At 38.9% G+C, this 22,298-nt stretch overlaps 1 protein-coding gene across 6 annotated transcripts in view; it reads right to left on the bottom strand.

Annotated features, from left to right (window-relative positions):
- Positions 1–4,366, bottom strand: part of TSPAN12 (tetraspanin 12) — an 80,605-nt gene extending 76,239 nt beyond the window's left edge. For 2 of the 6 annotated variants that reach the window (XM_032276177.1, XM_032276182.1), the window contains exons 1-2: positions 3,792–4,321; positions 2,703–2,838 (exon numbers count right to left, since the gene is read on the bottom strand). In XM_032276177.1, coding sequence (XP_032132068.1) covers positions 2,703–2,768 — 66 coding nt within the window. In that variant the 5' untranslated portion in view covers positions 2,769–2,838; positions 3,792–4,321. Of the gene's footprint in view, positions 1–2,702; positions 2,839–3,045; positions 3,207–3,243; positions 3,358–3,791 lie in introns of those variants that run through there. The other 4 variants (XM_032276178.1, XM_032276181.1, XM_032276180.1 and 1 more) reach the window with 4 other exon arrangements.
- Positions 4,367–22,298: the final 17,932 nt, after the last annotated feature.

Here is a 22,298-nt window from a genome sequence, read left to right as displayed (position 1 = left end):
TAGGAAATGAAATGAAATGATATATATGAAAAATACAGATAAAATGATGCTCATGCTCACTGCTAGTGGGGTAGGTACAAAATAAAGTAACAATGACATAATACTTTAAGTGACGCAGATTGGCAAAAATTTAGAAGTGCCAAATTACCAAGAAGATGGCAACAAATATTTTTGTACATATAATTGTATAATTACTGCTTTTATTTCTAGGGAACAGATTCCCAGAACAAGATTGCTGGGTCAAAGGGATTGTAACAGTGGTAGCAATAGTAGCAGTATTAATCATAATAATAACAATTACTATGATTAGTACCACAATGATAGTAGCAATCCACCTCCTGGTAATCTGCTAAAACACCATCATTATTGTAGTAGTAGTAGTTATAGTAATAATTGCAATACTGCTATTGCATGGATAGCACTTATTATGTGCCACGGTTCTAAGCGCTTTACATATGTTAACTCTAATCCTTCTCACAAAAACGCTAAAAAATAGGGAACTATGATTCCTATTTTACAGGCTAGGAAACAGACACCAAATGTGCCTGGCACACACAGTAAGAACCATTAGCTTTCTATGTTAGTTAGATAGGTTGGTTACTTTTGTTTTTGTTGTTATTATCACATATTTTCTGACATGGCAATTCTACTCCTATGACTCTAACTCAAATGACAAACTAACAACAAAAAAATCAAGCATGTACATGTATATTAGTGAATATTTGTCATGGACAGGTATGAGTAAATCTATATGTATATGAAACAAAATACAGAAAAATGTATACAAGGTGGTTAACCTGGATTATCTTGTTGAAGCGTAGGTGATATTGGGAGACGAGGAGGGCTGAAGAAAGAGGGAAGGAATCCAAATAAGTCAATAAATCAGAACACACTCACACACTCACACACACACACACACACACACACACACCTGTACACAAAGATAGAAAGAAGGCTTAAGTATAGGATAACAACAAAGAAATAATGTTTACATTCTCTGGGGACACGAAGAGCTCTGTAAGAGTTTAAAGAATAGGTGCTTTTATGCAAATTTCATTTCCAAGAAGAGTGATGCTTTTGTTAAGTGATTTGGGTTTTTTCCCCCATGCAATATAAAGTATTAAGAAAATTTTCAAAGCTTTATTCTTTATTGAACAACAACAAAAATCTTAGTAATTCTAAGGTTCAAAACTCAGTAAGGGTCAAGTTAAAGGCACTGTCTAGGGACAAGAAAGCTGAGTTCTGTTCCTGGCACTGCCACCATTGGACTATTTGATCTTTGGCAAGTCACTTAATCTGTACTTAATTTCCTCACTCACAAAGGAAGGAAGTTCAACCAGACCATCTTTAAAGCTCCTTTTAGAAGTAGAATGTAATGATTCTATAATTAAAAAGCACAATGTAGAAAAGTGAAAAACTAATAAATAGGAGAGATAATTATCATACATTTTAAAGAAATGAAGTTTAAAATCTTAATAACTTCTAATGATCCAGATAATTTGATTCGCTTAAAAATGGAACATTTAAGAAGTATAAACTACAATAAGATCAGTTTGTGATTTTACATTTCCAAATGGTGAATTTAACTACCCAGTGCTTTAATTTTGAGAAATTAATGCTTTAATTCTGAGAACAGCAATGCTGCCATTTTACATATTTTCAGATTGCTCACTGAAGACTTAATTTGTCCTTTAAAATGGGGTCATCTATAAGGTGCAGTCCAACCAAAATGTCATCTTCTAGAGACCACACGTAATAGCCCTATGAAAAAAAGGCTGGCCAATGCCAGCCAGTCAGCATGCCAGCCAGTCAGCCACATAAATAAATTGCACAATAAAATTTGTAGCAGAAATTTTTGAGTAAAATTATTGATAGAACACAAAAAAATGGAAAAAACAATTTGCTTGGAATGGCAGTTTCCTGAAGCAACATTCATAGTTTAAATTCTTATATTTTCCTAAGTTTATAAGTAATAATATGATTATTAGTCATATTTCATGAAAATTTAAAGCATAAAAAGTCATTAACTCATAGGGCATAAAAATTTCCATGAGCTTTTTACATTTTATGTATTTTATTTCCTTAAATGGTTATGGGATTTTCCAAAAGCATACACACAATTCCTTAAACTTTGCCAACTTAGAATTAGTTACATAAATATCACTCTTCATACCATATGGAATTCCCTAGACAAATCTACTCAACCTTTTAGGTTGAGTAGGATGACAGGTTATCTGAGTGTGAATTCCACCTCCCCCTCCGCCCCCCCAACACACACACAGGAAAAAATATTAAGACTTGGCCCAACCAGATTTTACAGGAGACACTGATGTAAAGAAACAATTTATGGCTTGCACAGTTATCTAAAATTCCCTCAAACAAGCGGTTCCCTAAGTAGTATGTCATAATTTTCTTATCTATGAGTACAAGCACGTGCATTTATTTATATCCCTAGTTTAACTTCAAGTCTAATTTTACTGCCACTAGTATCCATGGGTGGATTTCTTTGTTGTAATTACAAATGGAACTTGAGCTAGATCAAAGGCATTTTAAGAGGGTCAAATTATACTTCTCTGAAAAATAGAGAGTGTTATCCCATGTAATTAATTAATGCTTAGCAGTGCCCTTTGGCGCATTATCCTGTGGTTGCAGAAAACCAGAGCCAGCCGTCCCCACCTGTTGGTGCACTGAAACAGACTTACCCAAAAGAGCAGATTGAGGGCATAAAGCAGGCAGCGCAGACACTTCACGGAATCTTCTCTGGCCATTGTGAGCCCCGGAAGGGAGAAGCCCCATCCTTTCACCACATCCTACTTCCAAGGGCAAAACGGCAGCGATCTGCAGGGGGTAGGGGAGAGAGGACAGGGGACATCTCACCAACACGCTCCCCACTGCCTGCCAGTCCCTCCTCCGCCAGCCCTCAGCAGGGTCTAAAGGGTCCTTAAGAGCCCAGTGCATTCGAGACATAGCCTCATCAAAAATCATTTGTTAAAGTCATAATAGCAACTAAACTCCCAAAAGTTCCAAACCAGCTTCAGATAACACCTGCTGGGAAAAGAAAAGAGCACCTATCCGGATGAATGGAGGCGCACAGTAAACTCGCGTTCTCAGGGGACACGCGGCGGGGCCCTGTGCATTCTGACGAGACGAGACGCTCTTGAAAACCTCCCTCACTCCACGCCCCTCCTCGGGGACACCTCTACTGGGAACTGTCCTGAAGGTTAGAAACCACACTGCCCCTACCCCGGAGACGTCACAGGCACCACCGGCGAGCTCCAGAGCATTAGCGTCCTTCTAGTTAGCACTTTCCTGGGCACCACAACTCCCCACCCCATACCCTGACCTGCAGCTCGGGTGTGAATGCAAGGGACTGGAGGGGGCGCAGCGCGGAGCCGGAATTCCGCCCAGCGACTAGGGTTTCTCTGGGAGAACGTGAGAAATGATGTTTTTGGCCCCAGAATGATGGATTAGCCTGGGACAGGGGGCGGGGGGCGTCGGGGAATTAGGGCCGGTGCAGCTGTGCAGACGCCGGGTTAGTCATTCATGCACCCCTTCCCTCCGACCGCAGTCGCGACTCCGCGCTCCAAGCCGTCAGCGGAGCACAAAGCGAGCGCGGCCACCGGCCCAGCCACCGCGTCCGCGCGCCCCCGGCAGGGCGCGGGAGGAAACGCCGCCTGCGGCAGGGAGCCCCAGAGCCAACCCTTAAGTAGTTTAGCACACAGCGTGGAAGGCAGCGGCCGGCGGGCTGGCAGGACGCGGGCAGGAAAGGCGACAGACGTGCGACCACTTACCGTCGGCGCTGGGCCCAGTGCCCCACGCCCGCCCGGGGATAGTCGGGGACACACGGCGGGGGCTCATCGGGGCAGAGACCCTCTTCGCGGAGAGTCGGAGGGCTGCATTGGCTTCAGCTGGAGACGCTTCTTTCTCTTCCTCTCCCCCCGCCACCGCCGTCGCCGCCTCCTGGGAAAAAGAAAAAAAAAAAAAAAAGTCCTGGGCAGCAGTTGCTGGAAAGTCTCCGCTAAGCCACCTCCCAGCGCCGCTGTCCCTCCCAAGTCCTCTCCCAGTCCGGACGAGCAGCGGCGGCAGCCAGGGCCAGCTGCACAAACTCTCAGCGCATGCTCGAGCCGCTGGCTGCCGGGGTTGGGTCCTAGTGGGTGTTTCTTGTCCCTCTCACCCAGCGAGAGTCCCCAAAGGGACGCCTCACCTCTGCAGGACAGGATCCAGAAGAAGATAATGCCTAGGAACTTGGGAGAAGCCCGTGCATCCCTTTAAAATGGTGGTGTCGAAGGAATGGAGGCTGGGTTATAAGCATAGAGAAACAGTCTTTTATTATATGAAAATATTTGTGTTTGAGAAGGGGGGCGAAGGGGTGGCCCAACCCAATTCCTGCAATGGGAAACCAGTTTTCACAACCTTTACAGAGCCACCTCCTGTGATTTGTTATTAACATGGTGCCCTATGATCCTTCTTATTGCTTTGTTGCCCTCCCTGATTGGAAAAAAAAAAAAAAAAAAAGGTATTTCCCACTTTCATACTGCACTAACAGCACTTATGGAAACATCAGAGTAGTCGTGTCCAGTATGACATGCAGAAGAGGAGGAAAGAACATTTTTAATTCTTACAAGTAACTCAAACTTTCCAAAATTTCTCGCGATAAGATTGTTTTGAGTTTTAACTGGGCGATTTATTTTGAAATATGTACATAGTAGTGGATCTTTGGATATTTTTAAATTAGAAATTTATGAAGTATTAAACAACAGGAGACCATCCTTCCAAAAGAATCTTCCCTTTTAGAAGTAAGAAGTTTGACACTAAATAAAATACTACCAAATCAGATCCTCCTAAAATGTGGATGTGTTATGCCTCACAATACTGCTCATTTCTAGAATTACTTTTGTGGGCTCTGCATGGCAAATAAAACTTCACCAACAAATATGAATTAACTGGAATACGAGTAACATCTTTGAGAAAACCTAATAACTAGAGCCCTTAAATTTTCTTGCAGAAAAAAAAAAAAAAATGGAATCCTGTGTCCATGACTCCCTAATGTCAGTTGCTACATTACTGCAGTGACAATAAGATACACAGTCTCATGTAGAAAAAAGCAAAGTCAAGACTAAAAAAACAGCATGGTTGTCTTAGGTAAGGCTAGGAAAATTATTGGTAAGCAAGTTACTAAGCAGCATGTATGACAGCAACCCAAAAGAGTATAAAGAATTATAGCCATTCACAAAATATACCAAGAAAAATGCGCAATCATCCATCAGATGACTACAACTCTGGTAATAAAGCAGCTTGTAGAATCTTGGGGAAGAGAAAAGAAACCCACTTTTATCTTCTGCCAGTTTCTTCTCAAATTAGGGTGCATACCTATTTTAAGCAAAGGACTGCTAAAACCACCAGCCATCCAAATGCTGTTGGTGCCACACATTCCTGGAGAGATATAAACATCCCCGCATTGAGAGGAGTCCATGACTGCTATTAAAACTGAGAAAAAGGGTGCCAACAATTCCCATGTCTCAAAGCAGAGATCTTCTTCTATTTCTAGAAGGTAGTTACATGCCCTTACCTTAATTCATAAACCTTTAAGGGTCAACTGCTTTAAAATAATAAAATACTAGAGGAAATTACTTTAGAAGTATGTAAGATGTCCTCTTCCTGGTAAATAAGGAGTATGGATTCAAGAGAAATTAAAATAGTTGCTCACATCACACCTATAGTTCAACCTAGGTTCCAAAGTAAAATCCAGAATCATGACTCTTTAACTAGTACGCTAGTTTAATGGTTCTCAAAATTGTTGTACATGAGAATCAGTTGGAGAACTTTGAAACAATCCTAATTATCTGGCATACCTGATACCACTTAAATGAGAATCTCTGCAGGTGTGGCCTAGACATACATGTTTTTCAAAGCTGTAATTCTAGTCTGTAGCAACCTTTTTCCAAGGTAATTCTAGTATGTAGCAAAGTTTGAAAACCACTGCAACTAGGGCTTTACAACTGCCTAAAAACTAGCAAAAGAGTCTCCTTTTTGTTGGATCGTTGATTTCGTTGGATCAAATGCCTCTCCTGTGAGTTGATAAATTGATATTATTATCCCCATTTTACAAGTTAAGAAGAAAACAGAGCTGTAGCTACTGGTCGAATATTCCTGATAAATGATCATCAGAGACAGTGAATCAACATTTCAGTAGAGGAGACCTCACAGTATTTGAGATATTGCAGTAATGGGCAGTTTTGATTAAACTTGACCATATTGCTCTTTAACTTCTACTGTTCAACCTCAGTTCTGCCCTTGGACTCCAGAGCATGAACAAGCCTTCCTCCCGTATGACAGCCCTTCAACTACTTGAGAGCAGCTGTTCTTCCCTCCCTCTCTAATTCTTCTCTTCCCCAGAATTATAGAAGCACAGTAAGACTTGGCATCACAGCTGTCACTCTGAGGGTTCTATATTTTTCTCTGTGAGATCTGGTTTTGTGTGTGTGAACAAAAGAAGGATAGAAATGTCATAATATACACATAAAAACTTAAATGTGCAATAACATATTAGGAAAATTTTATGGTCTATTTACTACCCATTATTCAGGAACCCAATTCTGTGACCAGGTGTGCTCCATTAAGTATCATTTCAGTGGTGGTACCTACTGTGCCTCATGCTGAAGATACTAAGACAAGTTCTTCCTCTCCAAGAAAAGGCAAAACTGTCCTTTCCCATTATATGATAATAATATCAAAATATAATAAAATAAACATTTACAAGGCATCACATACATGACAGTCCCAGTGTCAGGAGTAAATCTGAGCTATATGTTAAGAGAATACAAGTTCCTCACTCCATAAGGCACCATGCTTATCCATATCTTATTCCATTCATTCTGCTCAAGTTATGGAGAGGTAAAGGATAACACAGGAGTTTGGATGTATGAATTGCTATACCTTCTTAGCACAAAACCTTCACAAGTACACCTAAGCCAGTTATTTACAATTAATATGGGATAGACACCTAATAGGCTTTGAACAAATTATGTGTCTGACATAATAGGTGCTTCTCACAACTTATCTTATTAATTCCTAATAACCATATGTTGAGATACCTGAAGTCCATTCAGATAGCTGATTTTTACCAGAGCCACACAAGTGGTAAATAAAGAAGTTGAGATTCTAAGATCTGTCTGATTCTTCCCACTGTTAATCTGCATTACAATAAATTTTCAAATCTGGGGAGATAACCCTTAAGAAAATAGAGCTTTTTAAAATTAGTTTTTGAAAATATGAAGCTGAATTTCAAATATGTGTACTTAAACTATGAATGACTGGTAAATCTACTTCTAAAAGAGTATACAGACCCAATAGGACCTGGAAAAATCCTTTCATTACTGAATTAAGTAGACTGCTCTCTACTGCAAGCTTAGGGCTGCCAGATAAAATACAAGACACCTCATTAGATTTAGATTTCAGATAAACAACAATTTGTTTTTTGTATAGGCATGTCCCAAATGTTGGATGGGACAAATATTGCATTGGACATACGTATACCAAAAAATTATTCAAGTCTACCTGAAATTCAAATTTTAATTGCATAGCCTGCATTTTATTAGTTGAATCTGGCCTCCCTATGCAAACTAGCAAATGCAACTCAAAGAGTGACAAAAACAATTAAATATGTTTCGCATAACAATGAGTCCAGAGATAGTGATTCATCTGCCCAGTAGTGTTATCAAGGAATCAGTTCTTTTCCCTCCTTACTGTCCTCGCACTCACAATGAGTCATCATACTGTCCTCAGCTACCTCCTCTCACAGTTACAAGATGGCTGTGCAAATTCAGGCATAATTTTCAGTTACTATTATTTCCAAAGGAAGAAGAAACTATTCCTTCCTATGAGTCTTAGAATCAAGCAACCTCTCCCAGGAGTTCTGCAGCAGATTATCCCTTTAACTGATTGGCTGGAATCTCATCACCTACTCATATATGTACCAATTATTGACAAGAACTATGATTTTGCCATGACTTGTTTGTTTTGTTCTGTTCTGTTTTGTTTCAGGCAGAGTCTCACTCTGTTGCCCAGGCTTGAGTGCAGTGGATCAATCTTGGCTCACTTCAACCTCTGCCTCCTGGGTTCAAGTGATTGTTATACCTTAGCATCCCAAGAAGCTGGGACTATAGGTACACACCACCATGCCCAGCTAATTTTGTATTTGTAGAGATGGGGTTTTACCATGTTGCCCAGGCTGGTCTCGAGCTCCTGACCTCGGGTGACCCACTCGCCTTGGCCTCAGAAAGTGCTGGGATTACAGGCATGGGCCACCATGCCTGGCCAGGTTTAAACCAATCAGGATGTGTTACCTGTGCCTGGGACAGCCCTTCTCTAAAGCACATTGCCAAACAGAGGAGGGTAGATGACTGAACACAGTCAGATTTTTACTTGAACTGACGGATAGAGAAAGGAAGGCATACTACCATCCTCTCTCCTATTCACTGCTAGGACAACCCAGCTCTCAGCCAAACTTTTTGTGGCACTACATAGCAAGTTTCTTAGTTATTGAAAGAACCACTGAAATAGGAACCTCATGGCAATAGCAAAGGACCCTGAGAAAACTCAGATCACATCATTTCCATCCCATGCCATAAGCTTACTTTCAGCATCATCATTTGCATTTACACATCAGGGATTCATTAAAGAAGTGCCCAAATCAGCATTCACCTATGACCCCCTAGAACACTTTTCTCTTAAACTTTATCAAAACTAACCTTCATGCAAAGTTTAGAAATTTGGACTCATTTTACCCACAGATATTGGTGCATATAATCCAGTCTTATTTAATAAATATTTACTGAATTGTTGTTACAAACTCGGAACTATGCTAGGAGATACCAAGTGTTCTACCATAATTTTGACGCTCAAAAATTTATAACTTCATTAGCAGACTTCCTCTTCAGAAAGCAAAGTTTATAGAACATAAGAGATCTTTTGGCCAGACTTGGTGGTTCATGCCTGCAACCTCAGCTCTTTGGGAGGCTGAGGCCAGGAGTTGGAGACCAGCTGGGGAAACATACCAAATCCCCTGTCTCTACAAAACATAAAAAACAATTATCCAGATGCTGTGTGCTCACCTATAGTCCCAGCTACTCAAGAGTCTGAGATGGGAGGATCTCTTCAGCCCAGGAAGTCGAGGCTTCAGTGAGCCATGATTGTACCACTGCACTCCAGCAATAGCAACAGAGCAAGACCCTCTCTCTCTCAAACAATAATAACAAAAACAAAGAAATCTGTCTCTTAATTTTCAGTTATTTGAAACAAAATGTAAAGAAAAGGAAGGAATACAGGTCTACTTACAAATAGCTGACAATTCTTACTTTTCTCAAAAAGATCCCTCAGGAATTATATCATTATTCTACTACATCAGCATTTTATCATGCCCACAGTACAACTGGGGAAAGACAATCAAATAGTTAACAAGAATATTAGATATTTGTCTTTGTCTGCGGCTTTTTTTCATTTTCTAGCTGTGTTTTAAAACTTCCAGCTTACTCCAATGCTGTATTAAATAAAACATTTGTGACACTAGATCAAATCTTTTGTTTTTAAAATTATTTCCAGCTAGCTAATTGGAACTCACAAGCGTCCTTGTCCTACCATGTGTAAAACAACCATTTTATTATTATTCGTGTGTATGTGTACTAGCAATAACCATGTATGGAAAACTGGAGATGTTGTAAACTCTCATTTCAAATTTCATGGTTTGAATGTAGAAATGATTGACTAATGAAAAAGAAAAAAAGGTAGCGTCCTTGGTTTCTTCTAAAAGAATCCATTTCTTCTCAATGCATTTGTTTTCACTGCAATGAATTATATTTCTAGCAATTGCCATTTTGTTCTATTATCTTTGTATGGTCAGTTTTCTTTCGTAGAAAGCAATGTTAACTGATTACTACTCACAGCAATGAAGGAAGATATGTCAGCAACATAAGACATCCATAAATAGCTCATACAGTTAATTTTAATAATTACAAGTAATTAGATTATTTTAATACATTTATTGCCTTCATCAGCAATATTATTCCCTACAACTGACTGGAGAAAATAGTTGGGATGTAACATGTTTGATTTAAGAAACATACATATTTTCCAAAATGACTGCTAAAAATTTCATATTTTGTTATAAGTTTTATATTGGTGGTGTTTTATGAGTCACTAGTTCATGGAGAAAAATCTTTCCAACTCTGCCAAAGTAGAGATGGGCTGGTTCTCACGTAGGCTTAAAAAATGGCAGCAGCCAGCTTGGGCTGGAAGTCTGACCATATATTGACTTAATTAACTAGGTCTCAACAGCTATTCCCCAGGTGAGACATAAAAACAGAATACAGCTACCAAAAACATGTTACTCAAGTCGACTCTCTTTCTTGATCTTTTCTTCCTTTATCGTCACCAGCTTGCACATATGCAAATGCCATCACAAATCATTTCCTCTTTTTCCTTTTCTCCACAACCTTCCTTCTATTCAGACCAGTGTTCCCAACTATCCTGTGAACTTATCACATTTGCTACACATTCAAGTTTTCACAAATGTGCCTTATTCAGTTATGGGAACAGGCATGGATGGCCAGAACCTAAAAACTAGACCAATCAATTAGGGTGTGACTGGAATTTGAGTGAAGACCCATCAAAAAGCAATGTAAATTCAGGCAGTCAAGCAGAACCAAGTATGAAGGGAATGTGTTGGCAAGCGCTAGGTGGAAATTATGGCTGGAAGACAGATGGCAATGTCACAGAGTTCCAGCAAATGGTAATAGAACTCAGTGGCACAGGAATTGGGTAGCAAAAACATGAAAAGTGTCACACAAGTAAGGGAAGACCCCAGTCCATGTCAAGGTGAATTAGTCTGTCTCTGCCAACACTCAGTTGGTGAGGCTGATCCAGGGAGATGAACTCCAGGTCCCTAGAAAAGCAAAATTCAAAAGCAAGAAATACTGTCCCAGAGAAACTTTTCTAGACCCTAGTTTTAAGAGTGGTAATGTTAAGATCTAAAGAGTTATAGGTTTCCAGGTTAAGAAAGATTTTAAAGGCTGGCCTGAGGAGTGTGCAGCTTATTCAGGGGCAATGACAATCCGGAAACATGTTAATATGAGCAGAAGAATGACATAAACAAACAACAGCAGGAGTTTGAAGTCAGGCCTGGATTTAAATGCTGGCATTACCAAATGTTAGTAATGGGATTATGAGCAAACAATCTCATGTCCACAAGCCTCAGTTTCCTTATCTGTATACGTACCACCTAAAGTGGTCATGAGTAATACGTAATTATGAGCCTAAATTTAGCTGGGGTCACACTGCCCTTTAAGGTTTAAATAGAATAGGCCAGCCTCTTTCCCACAAGCAGTGGGTGAAAATGTTTTCCCCTTGCAATCCCTCTGGGGATTCTAGAGATGGGGAAAGAAGGAAGAAACACTTTTTCTCCAGTTCTGAATCCATTTATGGATCATCTTTCCAACTCATGCATGCTATTCTTTTCTCTAAAGCGTGAACAGTCTTCAAGAAAAGATTTCTTCCCTCTCAAAATACAGCAGCACAAGCCTATATTCATAGCCGCCTTTGACCGAAATCACAAAGAATCTGAAAGTATTTCTATAGCTGCACCATATACAACTCAAAACCAAATATTAGAAATTCTCCAGTTCTACTTATTGCTTCCTAGTAGTCTTTCCCTGCAGTTTCCATGTTGATTGGCTGCCTCTTCTCTGATCTCCCTCACTGTTTACACCCCAGCTCTAAATTCCTGGTAACTACTCATGCAGACAACACAGCTATCTTTCTTGTTTTATCATCTTCTTTCAGTCTAGGCCCCAGAGATCTCATCTTTCACATAATTCTCTCCCTGCAAGAAATTTTGGTGCTTTTTATTAAAAAAGAAAATAACAAACACTGATGTTTGCTATTTGGTGCTTACTATAGGCCAGAAAGTATTCTAAGAGCTATACAAATATTAATAATTTAATCCTCAAAAAGCCCATAATATATATGGGAAAACCATGCAGTTAGTAAAGGTCAAGCCAAAATTCAGTGTGGGGAATTGTAGCTCCGGAGTCTTGTGATAGCCGATAGCACCGAACAAAGTGCCTAGAAATAAATGGTTGTACAATTATTAGGAAGATTATTCTGATAACCATAGGTAGGGTACGCTGAAGACAGGGATCCCAGTAGTGAAACACTTATTTGGCAGTAATTAACAAAGAATATTCTGTGGAGCACTAAACTTTTGAGCATTCTATGGGTAAATGCATTTCGGAAAGGCTGTTATATTTGCCTCCTACAACATTTGCAAATTCTAGCATAGTAGAAGTTCTGAGAACTCCTATTAAGAAAGGAATTTCTTTTACTTTGTATAATCCAGGACTTTCTAAATACGTTTGATCAAGTTATCTTTGTGTGTGTTTGTGCCTCTGTGTGTAAGCGAGAGACAGAAAAAAAAAAAAAAGACAAAGAGAGAAGTTCTTATTAATAGTGAATAAACCTAATACTCAATTGCACATATTTTGAGAAATATCAATTTCCACAAAGAAATACAGAGCTATTTCCGAGGACTTAGCAGCTAAATAGATACGAAGGACAAAGATACAGAAATATAGGGAAAATATAAGTGATATATAGTTAGAATGTATGTTTCTGCCAAGCCTTATGTTAAATTGTAATCCCCAGTGTTGGAGGTGGGGCCTGGTGGGAGATGTTTGGATCATGGGGACAGATCCCTCAGGAATGTCTTGGGTGATCCTCTTGGTGATAAGGGAGCTCTTGCTCTAAGTTTACACAAGATCTGGTCATTTAAAATTATGTGGTGCTGCCCCACCCCCTTGCTCCTCACCGTGTGAGATGCCTGCTACTCCTTCGCTTTCTGTCATGATTGTTAAGTTCCCTGAGGCCTCCCCAAAAGTAGGTGCTGGTGTTATGCTTCCTATATAGACTGCAGAACTGACAGCAAATTAAACCTCTGTTCTTATAAATTACATACTCTCAGATGTTTATGTATAGCAAGCCAAGAATGGCCTAATACAATAAGAAACTTAAATTTGACCACAAGTATTAAAGTACCTTCTCATGTCCATCATGCCCTACCCCAAGTCCAGTTTATTCAGCTGGAGGAACCAATGATCATTATCAAACCCTGTATAATATACACCTATTTTAAGCCACTGTCCTCATTTCCACACTGCATTACAAACCTGAAGGAAACAGACACTCCACAACACTGAAGCGCTTTTGCAACCAGTTCTTCATGCCTGAATATTTTTCAAACCTTAGTTTCCCTGCCTCTATCATTCTTATTTGTTTCTTTTTCATCTTCATTTGATCTTTGGATTTGAGACTAGGCCATTACTTAACAAGACGCTTTATTCCTGTCTTTAGTCACAGTGTTTACTGACTCCCACAAGCCAAAATAAGTGACCATCTTTCCCAGTCTGGGCCATCCCCAGAAATGAACCCTCCAAACCCAGCAGTTCCCAGTGCTAGTCCTCAGTAGTGTTCTTCCAGACTCACCCTGGAAGCTCATGTGACACAGACAGAGCAAAACTGCATACCAAGGAAATTATACTATACTTTCAAGAATACAATAGGTTATAGAAAGATATTTAACTGAGAGAAATATACATAGCAAATATCACATCTACTTTGGCAAGGCTAAAGATCTCACAGGAAGCTCATAAGAAGCCTTGTCTTCACTGGGCTTAAAAGTAGTTTCAGAAATGTAAGAAGCTGTAAAGATTAGGGAGGGCAGGAGAATTTCCGAGGCTGTCTGTGCTTAAATTGCTGCATTTCCCCAACAGATTCCTTCTTTAAAAAGCAACATTCTTTGGTACATATCCAATGGCTTGGACATATAATAGAAAATAGATGTAATTAAAAAACAAAACAAAGCATATTTTTTCTTTCTTCTCAGGATCACATTCTCTTGCTTCATACTAATGATATCTCATCACCTTTCTCTTCTTTCAGACTCATTCAGTCCCTGAGTGTGGTGCAGCGTGAATACTGGGCCCTAGTCACCCTTGCCCCAGCCACTCTTGACCAGTCCACGAGCTTGACCAGTGGATTCATGCTAAGAGAGGCAAGCCAAGGGGACCTCAGGCTATTGCCTCCCCTGAGTCATCTCAGCTCCTAAAGTATGATTGTCACTTAGAGAAGTTTACCATTGTCCTCATCCCCATTTCCAGAGTTCTGTTTCAGAGATTTTTCCTGGGCATAGAAGTAACACATAATACAGATAGCTCCAAATCTCTTTGCAGAGGAAACTGATTTTATTTGCAACAGAGTACGTACAAGTGTAGGAAAACAGCCAGTTGCATGGCAAGGGTGACACCATCTTGAAGTTAAATCACCATGATGTTCAATGTTTGACTCCTGTATACCAATGTATTTATTCTACAGCAAAATATTTAAACAATAGTTGTAGCATTGATAACCTCTCATAGGAAAGCTTATCTAACTTCCCCAATGGTCACAAGTTTCAGCTTTCAGCAAGCAAGTCTGAAGTGCGACCTGCTACACAGGGCTTTTCCCTAAAAGCTTGCTATATAAAGGATACTTTCTAGGCTGGGCGCAGTGGCTCGTACCTGTAATTCCAGAACTTTGGGAGGCTAAAGTGGGTGAATCGCTTGAGGTTGAGAGTTCACGACCACCCTGGCCAACATGGTGAAACCCTGTCTCTACTAAAAATAAAAAAATTAGCCAGGCATGGTGGCAGGTGCCTGTGATCCCAGCTACTTAGGAGGCTGAGGCAGGAGAATCTCTTAAACCCAGGAGGCAGGGGTTGAAGTGAACTGAGATTGCACCACTGTACTCCTACCTGGGCAGCAAGAGGAGACTCCATCTCAAAAATAAAAAAATAAAAATATACTTTCTAGAGTGCTGGCCATGGGATCCATGTTCTTGAAGCTGCCTAAGACATTTCTTTGCTTCATAAGGCCTATTAAATATTTCTTGCTGAGAAACTGAATTTGTCAGCTTTTCTTCAGCTTTCCAACTCCCTTGGCCTTTCTGGGTAGGTTTGCATATATCTGCTTACCAGGAAACAGGAAGTTAGATCCTAAGGCTGCTCTCAAAAACAGTGATGGTTGTGATAAAAAGCATTCACAAATCTAATGAAGATACAGCCTAGACCGTATGCTTTAGGCTGTATCTTCATTAGACCCATGAATGAAGAGAGAATCTGGGTTTTAGACAGCTGGACAGAGTCATTCTGCAGTCAGAACAAATATCAAACACTGATCTCAGAAACTATTCTTTTGAAGGAGCTACATTTTGATTTTATTAATTTGTGGAGGAATATATGCCAGGGATATTGCAGAAAATGATATAACAATCAGCAGACAACTTTTATTTATTTTTTTTATTTTTTGAAGACAGGGTCTTCTTACTCTCTTGTCCAGGCTGGAGTATAGTGGCTATTCACAGGCACAATCATAGCACACTTCATAGGCCTTGAACTCCTGGTCTCCTCAGTAGCTGAAACTACAGGTGCAACCCACAGCACCAAGCTAGTTAGTAGAGTTTAACAGCTGACTGCAGTCAGGCAAATAATAGAAGAGCACACTATTAGAACCATTGTCATCCCAGGGTGACTGAGAAAACCAATGCTGTGCTTCCCTGTGGAGCAACATCAGAGGCTACACAGTATAGAAGAAAATAGATTTCACAAAAATAATATGACCAGTTACTTAAAAAAATAAATAAACAAATTATAAGCCCCACAGGGAAAAAGAGGACCAATACTTAAGAGTTGCTAAAACATATTATCGAAAATGCTCAGTTCTCAACAAAAAGTTTTGAGGCCTGACAATAAATTAGAAAATGTGACTCATAAAAGAAGCAAAACAGACAACAGAAACTGTCTGTGACAGTGAACTGATGTTGGATTGAACAGAAAAACATTTCAAAGTAGCCCTCATAAACATGTTCGAAAAACAAAAGGAAGCATGAGTAAAGAAGTCAAGGAAGGTGTGATGGCAATGCCATATCAAATAGAAAATTTCTATAAAGAAATTTAAAAATTATAAAAAAGAACAAAATTCTGGAGTGAAAAAATACAGTAAGTGAAATGTAAAAATTCACAGGATGGGCTCAACAGTAGTTTTGAATTGTTGAAAAGAATCTGCAAACTTGAAAATAGATCAATTGAGTTTATATAACTGAAGAACAGAGGGAAAAAAGAATGACAAAAAACTAATAGCACCTCAAAAATATTAGAACACCATTAAATGCACTATCATACACATAATGAAAGTAGCAGAGGGACAGGAGAGATAGAAGAAAGATGGAAAAGTATTCAAAATAATGATGACTGTAAACTTCCCATATTTATTAGAAAATAATAAAACACATGTCCGCAAAGTTCTAGTGCATATCCAGAAAGCATCTAGGATAAGTGCAAAGATACTCATGAACAGACACATCATAGAGAAATCCTAAAAGTCAAATGATGAATGAAATCTTGAAAGCAAAAGAGGAAAATGGCATGTTCCTTACAAAGAAATCCCAATAGGTTTAACAACTGACTTCTCTAAAGAAACAAGAGAGGCCAGAAGACAGTGGGATAATATATCAAAGGGCTCAAAGTAACAAACTTGCATGTTCTCCACATGTACCCCAGAACTTAAAGTATAATAAATAAATTTTTTTAAAGTAGTCAACCAAAAATTATATACTCCTAAGCTATGTTTCAAAAATGAAGGTGAAGTAGAGTTTCCCAGATAAACAAAAAACTGAAAGAATTTTTTGCTAGCAGACCCTCCTTATAAGAAATACAAAAGGAAATTCTTCAGGCTGAAGATCATTCCAGATAGTTCAAATTCACACAAAGAGCACCAATAAAGGTCATATTGCGTGATTATAAATGATAATTTAAATATGTATTTTTTTCTTCTCTGAATTGATTTAAAAACAATTGCATAAAATTATGTCTATATCTATATATTAAGAGAGAAAATTTTTAGGTTTACAACACATAAAATATAATGTATGTATGATACATTTGCCAGTAACAGCACAGAAGAAGTGAATGGGAGCAAAGTTGTAATGGGCTAAGGAAATGATGACAGATGATAAAGTAATAACTAGAAAGAAAAAGAGGAAGGAAGGAAGGAAGGAAGGAAGGAAGGAAGGAAGGAAGGAGGGAAGGGGGGGGGGGGGGAGGGGAGGGGAGGAGGAAGAGGGGAAAAAAGGAAAGAAATTGCCCATGCCTGCTTCATCCACATTAATAATGCTAGCCCTTATCTTTCTGAGCAGACACTTGCTAAGTTCCTGATGGCCTTCCTCTGCATGCTGAACCCCACCAGGGTCCTGAAACAACCCTGATGCTGCAGACAGTGTAACAGGAAGGACAAGCTCACTTGCGGCCAGACCTTCCTAGTATCTCTTTTTCTCCCGGTTATGGCTTGCCCTATTAGCCCTACACTATCGGACAAAAACTAATTTGGGCTACTGCCTCTATATTCCCTGCCTAACACTGCAGTTTAGAGTCCTATATGGAATCAGAAATCCTTCTCAAATTCCTTCTGCTTGGCTAAGCCTCATTACTATTCTTAATATTTTCCTCTAGAGGCTAGACCTTGCTCCCTGTAATTCAGTTGCCTTCTTACATTGCAGGGATCTGTTTTGAATGGATCTTTAAACCACTATAGTGTTGCCACTTGCTTGGTGACAATTTTTGAATTTTGTTACCATCTGCCCCCACAACTATGACCACGCTTTAACACACACGCACACACACACACACACACAGTGTTGAACACACACACACACACACACACACACACACACACATACAGTGTTTAGTATCCTTGGATACTAAAACCTGGAAGAAGCAAGTCAGGGTCTGTTTGAACTTTCTGACATGTCCCTCAAGCCCTAGAGCTGGGGTACTTTCCCAAGCCCTGCCTATATGAACCAGTGGAGATTAGGACAGTTTTTGTGACTTTTGGTCTTGCCTAAATATGCCTGAATTTTAACAGGGAATACATTAAACAGTTTTTTCAGTATTAATCTCAGAGCTTATGAACAAGAGCAGGTTGTTAGCTTCTCTACTAAGTGAACTTATAATTTTCTGTATTAAGAAAGTTAGGGCAAGCCATAACTGGGAGAAAAAGAAATACTAGGAAGGCCTGGCCACAAGTGAGCTTGTCCTTCCTGTTATACTGTCTACAGCATCAGGGTGGGGTTCAGCATGCAGAAGAAGGCCATCGGGAATTTAGGAAGTGTCTGCTAAGAAAGATAAGGGCTAGCATTTTTTTTTTTTTTTTTAGACGGAGTTTCACTCTTGTTACCCAGGCTGGAGTGCAATGGCGCGATCTCGGCTCACCGCAACCTCCGCCTCCTGGGTTCAGGCAATTCTCCTGCCTCAGCCTCCCGAGTAGCTGGGACTACAGGCCTGCGCCACCATGCCCAGCTAATTTTTGTAGTTTTAGTAGAGACGGGGTTTCACCATGTTGACCAGGATGGTCTCGATCTCTTGACCTCGTGATCCACCCGCCTCGGCCTCCCAAAGTGCTGGGATTACAGGGCTAGCATTATTAATGTGGATGAAGCAGGCATGGGCAATTTCTTTCCTTTTTTCCCCTCTTCCTCCTCCCCCCCCCTCCCCTCCCCTCTCCTCTCCTCCCCTTCCCTTCACTTCTGTTTCCCTTCTTGCCTGCCTGATTGCCTGCCTGCCTTCCTTCCTTCCTTCCTCTTTTTCTTTCTAGTTATTACTTTATCATCTGTCATCATTTCCTTAGCCCATTACAACTTTGCTCCCATTCACTTCTTCTGTGCTGTTACTGGCAAATGTATCACACATATATTATGTTTTATGTGTTGTAAACCTAAAAGTTTTCTCTCTTGTTCTCTCTTAATATATAGATATAGATATAATTTTATGCAATAAAATTTTCTTCATAAATTACCCAATCTTAGGTAGTTCTTTATACAAGTGAGAGAACAGACTAATACAGATGCATTGGGTCCTGAATAGATCTCATTTATCATTCTCTTTATCATGTTGAGATGGAATAGATGTCCTAACCATCCTAAATCAGGCATACACATTATGTTGCTTTTCAGCACCAAAGTGAAGTTCTCTTCGTCCCTCATACAACCCTCTTTGGGATCAAACCCCACATTTTTCAGAGGGCAGCAAGGACTTCTGATCCTGGGATATAAGACTGAATCAGTCCAATTGGATAGCCAAAAGTTTCCTTGGTTACAGAAGGAAGGGAAAAAATTGTTAGGGAACTTGAAGAATTTTCTTTTTTGGAGAATTATAGGCAGAATTTGGTCCTCTCTCATGTGTGTTTTTTTTTTCCCCCGAGATAGAAAGATGATTTAATGAAACAACTTCCACTGTCAGGTAGGTGGTAGGTAAGTAGCTAGCTAGCTAGTTAGCTAGCAAGATAGCTAGATACTTTTTTAAAATCAGGCTTGGATCATCAATGAATGATATGAATTCAAAACAATCTTTGTGTTTCTGATTCTTTCCCTTCCAGCCATCTCATTAACTCTTCTTTTTCTGGTGCCTCCTTTCTTTATTTAAATCTCCTGTTCTCCTCCCCTTCTCTCCCCTTTCCTCTACTCTCATTTTCTTCTCTTCATTTCCTTCGCAATATCTGTTCCTCTCCCCTCTCCTTCCTCCTCCCCTCCCCTCCCCTTCCCTTCACTTCTGTTTCCCTTCTTGTCTGCCTGCTTGCCTGCCTGCCTTCCTTCCTTCCTTCCTTCCTTCCTTCCTTCTTTCCTTCCTTCCTTCCTCTTTTTCTTTCTAGTTATTACTTTATCGTCTGTCATCATTTCCTTAGCCCATTGCAACTTTGCTCCCATTCACTTCTTCTGTGCTGTTACTGGCAAATGTATCATACAAATATTATGTTTTATGTGTTGTAAACCTAAAAATTTTCTCTCTTGTTCTCTCTTAATATATCTATATATAGATAGATATAATTTGATGCAATTGTTTTTAAATCAATTCAGAGAAGAAAAAAGAAAAATACATATTTATCATTTATAATCCTCACTATCAAGTTTTTGTTGATTTATTTATTATTTTTGCTGATCATAGATGTACTTGCTGCAAACTACATAGCTCTTCCTTTCTCTAACCCCCTGCTCTCTTTCTTGCCAAAAGCAAAGGCACAGATCTTATAATCTACCTTGGACAAAAAATCTGGAGAACCAAGATGATAGAAGAGAACTCAAAGACTGAAGAAATACACTCTAATGAAAGTCTTGAAAAATTAATGAGCTTTAGTGTAAGGATTTTGTGATGTCTGTTTTTAAATAAGGGTTTAAAGTAAAAATATTGTGTGGGTGTGTGTTTAGTCATCTGTGTTTTGTGTACTTAAGTTTCTAAGATAAGTGGCTCTGGTGATTAAAGAATAATTGAGCTAACCTTTTGAAAAAAGACTGTGAGAAAACATTTCAAATAGGTTTACTTATAGTAGATCATTTTATTTCCAAGTCTAATTTTGTGTCTGAGATACTTCAAGTCTGTAGTCAGTGAAATGACTAGTGAGCTGGGAAGGAAACTAAGATTCTAATCTGGCTTTTTCCTGAGCCAGGAAACCTAGAGTTTAATAGCTCTCCATCCAGTGGGATAAAGATCTTTTCATTTCTAATATTCTATTATTTAATTTTAATATTATAGTTTCAATTTTGAGAAATTAGATCACATATTTAAAATTCTATCCCTTCTAGGTAGGAAAGATACATTTTGATTTTACAGTATCATAGTAATTTTTTCAGAGGTAAAATATCCATGACCTAACAGTCTTTTCTTAAATCTAAACACTAAGTACTGATATGGGTAATGTCCTTTAATGCTATTGATAACAATAGCTCAGCGTTTTGAAAATGACAAAGTACATCTCAATTTTTAGGGGTCAAAGTTAGATTTATAATATTAGTTTACATAAGTTATTTGTCAAAAAAATAAATAAATAAAATCGACTTCCTGTTTTTAAGAGAGCTTTGGAAATAGTCCATGTGTTATAAAAATCAAATGCTCAAGGTTCCTCTGGGTGTATCCAGATTAACAACTGCTAGATTTGCTTTCGTTATTATTCTTTTTTGGTTTTTCAAGCTGGAAGATGGTTGTAATTAAAGCATACAATTGTATTATGAATCCACATTCATATTTATTCATATAATTGTTTTGTACATTTAACCTTTATTGCAGGCACTAGGTAGCTACTAATTTCCTTTGTTAACTTGGATTCAAGCCCATAAATCCCAATGCTTTAACCTATATCCTTTCATTCACAGAGTAAAAATATCATATTTTATAACTTACATGACTTGACAGTCATCACAAAACAATTACTGTGTCAGTAAATCAATAATAACTCCATACAAGTATTGCAATTCTCAATTGAATAGACTGAGGGAAAGGTATGATTTTCAAAAGACATGTTTTCTGCTAAAACTAACAGTAGTGTCAAATGTTTTAGAAATTTTTGTAGTGCAGATAATGAAACTGTGATGAATTCAACTAGAAATACCAATCTCATTTCAAATAGCTGGCTCATTCTTAAGAGTCACATTCCTCACTTTGCACTTTGCATTCTCCACATGAATACTGCAAAAGAAACACTTAACACGCCCTGATGAATATAACAATTATAACACAAAAGAGATCATTAATGCATCAGAACAGAAGAGTATGGTCTGTTAGCATCTAATTAAGCTTCTGCTGTAATTATGCTCCATTTGATACATTTTCTTAATGTAAAAATGATAAAACAAATCATGGGTATTCACTTAGTTTAATTAGTTAGCAACACTAAGACAAATTCAGTTTAATCTGCACCCTTTTATGTACTTTTTTCTAAAGATCTTTACTATAGAAAAGCTGACTATTTTAATGGCTTACATCTTTCATAATAGCCACATCATAAAATTTTTCCTACACACGTTTACCTCCTATCCCAAACAAATTCAAACATTGTGCATGGTTATATTATTGAAGCATTAAAAAGGAGAGAAAGGATTAGGAAGCATTGTGTGACTAGATTTAGACCATAAATGGAGGGAGGGTAAAAAGGAAGAAGAAAGGGGGAAAGAAGGAAGGAGAGGGGAGAGGAACAGATATTGCGAAGGAAATGAAGAGAAGAAAATGGGAGTAGAGGAAAGGGGAGAGAAGGGGAGGAGAACAGGAGATTTAAATAAAGAAAGGAGGCATCAGAAAAAGAAGAGTTAATGAGATGGCTGGAAGGGAGAGAATCAGAAACACAAAGATTGTTTTGAATTCATATCATTCATTGATGATCCAAGCCTGATTTTAA

The sequence above is a fragment of the Sapajus apella genome, unplaced genomic scaffold (genome assembly GCF_009761245.1).
Source record: "Sapajus apella isolate SASKATOON/1434 unplaced genomic scaffold, GSC_monkey_1.0 scaffold7, whole genome shotgun sequence".
In the NCBI taxonomy this organism is placed as follows: Eukaryota; Metazoa; Chordata; class Mammalia; order Primates; family Cebidae; genus Sapajus; species Sapajus apella.
Note: the sequence above shows the minus strand (reverse complement) of the source record. Positions and strands in the feature narration are given on the sequence as shown.